Source organism: Coffea arabica, chromosome 5c (genome assembly GCF_036785885.1).
Source record: "Coffea arabica cultivar ET-39 chromosome 5c, Coffea Arabica ET-39 HiFi, whole genome shotgun sequence".
NCBI lineage: Eukaryota > Viridiplantae > Streptophyta > Magnoliopsida > Gentianales > Rubiaceae > Coffea > Coffea arabica.
Genome location: NC_092319.1, coordinates 40,833,853 through 40,840,562, shown reverse-complemented (window position 1 = coordinate 40,840,562; position 6,710 = coordinate 40,833,853). Strand labels below are relative to the sequence as shown.

Here is a 6,710-nt window from a genome sequence, read left to right as displayed (position 1 = left end):
ATCAAGCATATAGTATCATCACACTTTCAATTGTTAATAAAATTACATGGTGGTAAAAATTTTGACCAACCAAAACTAGGCTAAATTATATAGTAGTTTCTCACAAAGTTGAGAAACAATCACAAAATGCTTATACACAGATAATCAAACAATTCTGATTAGTGCAAGCATAATACTCCTCATAGATTTCATCAGATCTTGTAAGTGCCCATCAGAACATGGTTTTGTTTTTCTTTCTTTTTTTGTTAATTCCATCTTGTTGATCATTATCCATATCCACCTTTGCCTAACGTATTGAAGCTGCATCTCCAGATCATAACCGACAAGTATTGTACAAGAACCAACCACCACCTCAAGGATTTATTGTCCAAACAAAAATCAAGAAAGTACCTTTGAAGGTGATTTTGTGCCCCAAAGTGTTACTTTGATCCATTTCATGTCTGCAGTTTTCACCCTTAGCCATCAATTATTTGTTCTAACCCTACCATGAATGTAGACACACTACTACTTGAAAGGTCCCTTTTGGAGCACGCTTTCCACAGTTTATCTATAGCAATTGGCATGTCTCCAAAATGTTTTCCAGCTATCCTGAGGTTTGTTCTTTGAATAGATCCCAAGTGTTTATTCAATTGAAGAGGAAAAATGACCAGCAAATAAACGCTTTAGGGATATGTCTTGTCATCATCTTTTTCCTTTTTTCTTCCTTTTCTTCCAGCAAGAAAATGGTGGGATATATTGTTCTTCTCTTTTCTAGCAAGGAAATGGTGTAATTTAAAAAGCAAGAAGGAAAGCAAAAAGATTTAAATTTAAATTTCTAAATCTTAAAATTTAATCACTAGACAAAAACCTCTCGGCATAATCGTTTTGCTTAAGAAATTGCTGGTTAATATTAACCAACCCTTTCAAGCCATACATGCAGCTACTGGTTTTCAAGAAATTGCTGGTTTCCTCCACTGGCTGTTGGGACTTCCCCTATTGGCACACCCCTCTGATTCTTGAACAGCAATTGAGACCCACATCTGTTAACTTTTTCTTTCCGGCCCTGTCATCATGGCCCCGGCTTTCCATGTCCGACCTCCCCTTAATGGTCCCGTGAGCAATGCATTAGGCCGAGGAGGTGTGTTTTGATTTTTGATGCATTTTCAACCAGCCTTTTTAATTTCTTTAATCATTACAGATTCAAACTGTATTGTTCATGAGTTTCACATGTGAGAAAGAGACTTGCTCCTACTCTTTTCAAATTGGGAGGAGTCGTGCAAGGATAAGCAAATTCATCTTTTGCATAGTCCAACATGATAGAGGATGATGGAAGACTAAAATTATGCTACAATGGAAATGTGTAGACATCAGAAAACGAAAAGTAGATTAATGAATAATCAAAGCAACCATTTATCTTACATGCCCAAAACAACAAGTGATTGATTGAAGATTTATGTAACATGATGGAGTTCATGTCTATTTGGCACTAATGCCTTCATACTAAAATTTTTACAGTCTACTATGAACCCCTTTTTTCACCAGAATGGCTGAGCGGTGGTGGCACTAGTGGCGGTGCTGGTGGTGCTGGCACTCAAGAGGTGCAACCGGGAACCGAGCAGTATCAGTGCAATAATCATAAAACATATGGTTGGCCCTAACCCAAATGAGCTGGTGGCTCTGGTGGATGCTAAGCTCTCCAATTGTCGGTTCATCCCACCAATACTTCTTCTCATTGCTGCTGCTACACTGCTTAGAATAATCTGCTGCTGCCACTGTTGCAGGAACCACACAAGAATCGATCTCAAAGCCCGTATAGGAAGCTACAAAGGGTGCATGGCTCCAATCAGTCTTTACCCTACCACCTTGTGTGGCCCAATCATCAGCATTCCATATGGAACTATAGACTCCCATAGGTTGATCCTTGGGGAATGGTATGCCCTTATCCTCCTGGTTAGAGTGTTCTCTTATAGGTGTCTCATCTACTAAGAATCTGAAAAAGTTGCACATTATTGGAGTTACCTTAACAAGTCATATAATCACACTACTATTTCATTAGATACAATAATCTTAAATTGTGTGTCAAAATTCAAGAAACTAATATTTTGAAAAGAAATCACTTGACATTTAAAAGGCTATAGAACTCTTTAATTTAGCCAATGGGAATATGCCAAACGACATTAATTTGAATACATGGGAAGACAGGATGCGTTAATTTGTCAGTCAATCATAATATGCATGGACCCCTTGGGTAATCCATGCATACTCCTCTTCCTTCCATGTCTTTTCCTTTTTGTTTGTAATGGCAAAGTTTGTTTGCATTCTTAGCAAATTGGCTCTAGCCTGTGGACTATAAACAAACTGGCAGTACTAGCATTTAGAAACTGGTCCAAGTGATGAGAGTAAAACAAGCTTCAATCCTGTTTTTAGTCTTGTTCTGTTTCACTTTTTTACACCCCCTAAACACGATCTAGAAAAGAAAAAGGAAGGTGGATAATCAAGGGATTGTCCAGTAAAACCTCAAGAACCTTATCAACCTAATACTTTCACACAGACATAGCTGGAATTTAGTGTGGACTAAACTGGCAGTACAAGTATACAGAAACTGGTCCAAACCATAGGCAGTAAAAAAAAGCTCTAATCTCTTTTTTTTTTTTTTCCAGTCCTGTTCTGTTGCCCTTTACACATAACATTTATCCAATGTGCTTTAGCAGTCAGGGACATAAATAATCAAGTAGTTAACCTTAAAAAAATGTGCGAAAATTTTTCAAATAGGCTAAGATCATTGAGAGCTTACAGGACTTTGCGAGGGGTCCAGAGGATGGAATAGGCATGGAAATCAGTGGTAGGATCAAACCAGAGCTTCAGTCTTTGCTCTCTGTTACCAACACCATTGATGTACAAATTTGTCTGAACAGAATAAGGCTCACCAGTAGTGTTGCCAAGAAACTCATAATCGAACTCATTGTGGGTTGGACCATCAGATGACATCTGCCCATGTAAAAAATAGTAAAATTATCACATTTAAATCACATCATTAAGCTACCACTAAAGAGTAAAATTTTGACTACAATCATTAGCAAAGTCAATCTTATAAAAGTGACGACATAGTGCCAATAAACAAGGCCAAAGCCAGTAGATGATCTTACCAATAAAGCCACTTATGTGAGTGACTTTGGTGCCCGATGAAAAGTAAAGAATCTTGATTGATTATTCAAATGTAAACAATGTGTGGACAAAAAAGTGGGTTGAAAAAGGACTAATGGTGAAAGTAATAATAATAATAATACTTCTCCACCCTATTGGATGGATCATGCTGACAAGATTGAAAGGAACAGGGCACTAAGACTGACCAAATATATGCATTACAATATAATTCCCGGCTTTATTTCTTTCTGGCACTGCAAATCTAATACGAATGCTTTGAATGAATTGTAGTACTACTACTAATCACCAATCACAAAGTAACTTTTGCCAAAATAAAAACACAGAATTTTGAGTATAATCTCATGCCAGAAGTGACTTTTTTTAACCTGATAACAGCAGTATAAACAAAGCAAATAAATACTAGCGAATTAAACATACATAGAAAGCAGTGACAGTTCCAGCAGAGTCACCCTCAACAAGCTTGATCTGAACTGTAACCTTTCCATACATATACTTGCTCTTTGACCGGAATCCAGCACCTGATTATTCAAGAACCAAAGAATGATTAACATGAAAATAACATCAAGTGGAATGAGTACATTAAGTCAAGAAAAATGAGCAAGCAATGTTGATTATATAATACCAGAGTTGTAATCCAGCTTCATCTTAAGAACCTCATCACCCTCATAGACGAAATGGTCATTAGCCCAACTAGCCTGAAAAAGCTCATCAAATTTTGATGATGAAGAGCTAACCAAATCCACCATTGACAACAAAGCAAAGCAACAAAAACCCAACAAAACCCACAATTTTTTCATCGAAATGGAACCCAAACTAGCCATTGATGGATCAAGAAAACTTGGAATAGTTAGTTACTGCAGTAACAGAAGAAGTAGTGGAAGAGGAGGAGGAGAGCTTGAAGCTTCTAGTGCAGAGGGCCATTGTATGGACAGTGGGAATTTATAGCCCAGAGGGAAAAAAAAATTTTTGTGAGAGAGAGGCTTCAGTGGGAAGCCAGGTGCCACGTCAGCATATCCACGTGAGATTAATGTTGTACACGTCGGATTCCGGTTCCGACGAATCATCGGTGAAATCAAATAGTAAATCAAACGTGTTGTTGTAGCCGTTGGAATGGGGAAAATGAAAATCGGCTTAAATGAGCTGGGTCGGAGCTGGTCCGTATTGTAGGGGCAAAGGGGTAATGTCAAGTCGCTGTCGGAAAAGAAGGGGAGTACAGATACGGACGAATGGATTGAGGACACGTGGAGTTTTCACAGCTGGACGATGCAGAGTCCAGTTGTCAATGGCAGTAGCAGTTAAAAAGAGGATGGGACTATTTGCCTCCTCCTTCTTCTCTTTAAATTTTCCTCGATTTTGCATCCCTGGAAACTTTTTTAAACTTTGCTTGTGGGCGAGAGATATGCTAGAAATTTTTTTTTTTTTGTTTTCTTATGGAAAATAGAGAATCTTTTGTTAATCGTTTAGGATTAGGGATTGTCACCATTATTAATCATGTGTAGTTTAGTGTGAGGACAATTTTTTTTTAAAAAAAAAAAGAACGAATTATACTATATAGATAACGACGATAGCAAAAAAATGGTCTAATTTATGAGAATTAGTACGTTGGATCCAAAAACCATCATTGTTAATCTTAATCAATCCACTTAATGACATGATGGACTTCTAACTAAACGTTTGACATTCGAATTTATTTTGTTTGGATATAGGCTTATTTCTCAAAATTTATTTGCTTACATCATCATTACAATTTTCAACACATCTTTTTATCTTTTCAATTACCTTTTTATCTCACATACATCACATCATAAAAAATATTACAGTAAAAATATTTCAAATAATTTACAATCCAAACAGAGCCAAAAAATTGTTCTTCAATGGTAATTATTTAGAATAATCTAGGTTGTTTTACTCGGTGTGCCCTACAAATTTTGTTCCATTATATTGGATCTGGTCCAAAATATGACTAAAAGGCAGTGGAAATTGATTTTAATTTGAAAGAGCAGTACTTAAAATTGAAGGATGTTAACCTCTATACAAAGTGGAAGGATTTTATTAGCAAGAGATAATTTGAAATGTTTTAATTAGGGTTATCATAAGACAAAAAACAAAAGAAAAGGTTTTAGTTAACCCTTGATAGTTTCATCAAAGTTTCTTTTTTCACCATGACTAATGATTATTATTAAGACTTTCCTCCTGTTTAAGGTGGTCATTAGGCAATTTTGAAAAATTGCTAGGTTTTTTGTGAATATATTTTTCAATCACCTTTTTATCTCACGTTACAGTAATTTTTCTATTAAAAAAATCCCAAAAAAATGCAATATAAACAAGGCCTAAGAATTTCAACACTACAATAATTTGCTATGTTTGGGCTGTAGCTTTCTGAACCATTTTTCGTCGGAAAATTGCGTCGTTTTTCTTGATCATATTTACCTATTATCTTTTTTTCTCACATACATCAAATTGCTATAGTAATTTTTCTATAAAAAATCATAGAAAATGCAATCCAAACACAATTTTCATGAACACATTTTTAATTACTTTTTTATCTTACATACATTAAATCGATATAATACATTTTTATCAAAGCTCCAAAAAAATAGCAATTCGAATGATAGATTTTAAATCAATTTACGAATTGTATTTACAAATTTAAAAAACTTTTTAAAAAATAAGGATGAAGTTACTTCAAGTTATATTTAAATTCCGAAATTGGTCCCAAAAAAATAAGGACAAATGTGATGCCCGAAATTCCAGGGTAGAGTACAGTTTAGGGGTGGGCATGGGGCCTATAGAATGATCAATGATGGGGAAGCGCTTCACTTTAATTATCCCCTGTCCTTTTGGTTTTCCCTTTGCTGACGGCAATTATGCCAACTGGACTCTGCCAGGCGCACTCAATAAATACTGTGCCATCGCCTTTGTTTACTGTGCTTTTATTTTTGAAATGGATGCTCATTCACTTCGATTCGTGAAAAGCATTAAACTTTTCAAGTCTAGAGATGTGAGCCCCATAATCATTTCGAGTATATTAACAAGAAAATGCGCTTCAAATCATCTATCTCATTTTATTTCTGTCCGGTTTTTTTGTTTAAATATCATGTATATTATGCTGCTGAATTTATCCGTCAATAAAATTTTAAGAGTTATTGATGGTTGAATTTATTCACAATAGAATCCTAAAACTTATTAATCAATACACGTGATAATTAAATAAGGACAAAACATAAGTGAAATCCAGAATATACGACGATTTCGAGCAAAGAAAATGTGGTACTTGAGATTGTTTTTCAACTTGATTTTGTTTCGTTGTAATGATATTTATAACATGTGTATTTGAATATGTTATTATTTGAAATATTACTTGTAATAATTATTGCAATATTGTTTATAACATGATATATGTGAAATAAAAAAATAGTTTAGAAAATATATTTATGATGCAAATAGCATATATAATATTAAAAATAATTTTGTAACCAAATACAACCATTTCATTTTTAGTTTTTTTAGACATTTTTCATATATTTTTAATAATTTATTAGTATGTACTGTGAAAAAAAGGTACA

The 6,710-nt window shown here is 34.8% G+C and overlaps 1 protein-coding gene across 1 annotated transcript; it reads right to left on the bottom strand.

The window, feature by feature from the left end:
* Nucleotides 1-1,342: 1,342 nt before the first annotated feature.
* LOC113690332 (xyloglucan endotransglucosylase protein 6) lies at nucleotides 1,343-4,056 on the bottom strand. Its single transcript, XM_027208183.2, has 4 exons — nucleotides 3,767-4,056; nucleotides 3,562-3,662; nucleotides 2,774-2,967; nucleotides 1,343-1,969 (listed from the first exon to the last, which is right to left on the bottom strand). The coding sequence occupies exons 1-4, from the start codon at nucleotides 3,963-3,965 to the stop codon at nucleotides 1,543-1,545; spliced, it is 921 nt and encodes a 306-aa protein (XP_027063984.1). The 5' UTR covers nucleotides 3,966-4,056; the 3' UTR covers nucleotides 1,343-1,542.
* Between the last annotated feature and the right edge of the window lie 2,654 nt (nucleotides 4,057-6,710).

What these genes read in the sequence shown, in the direction of transcription:
- LOC113690332 (XM_027208183.2), bottom strand. Translation starts at nt 3,965, where the DNA reads ATGGCTAGTTTGGGTTCCATTTCGATGAAAAAATTGTGGGTTTTGTTG. An exon ending in GAACTGTCACTGCTTTCTAT is followed by an intron (nt 2,968 to 3,561) that starts GTATGTTTAATT and finishes TTACATGGGCAG; the next exon opens with ATGTCATCTGATGGTCCAAC. An exon ending in TGGACCCCTCGCAAAGTCCT is followed by an intron (nt 1,970 to 2,773) that starts GTAAGCTCTCAA and finishes CAACTTTTTCAG; the next exon opens with ATTCTTAGTAGATGAGACAC.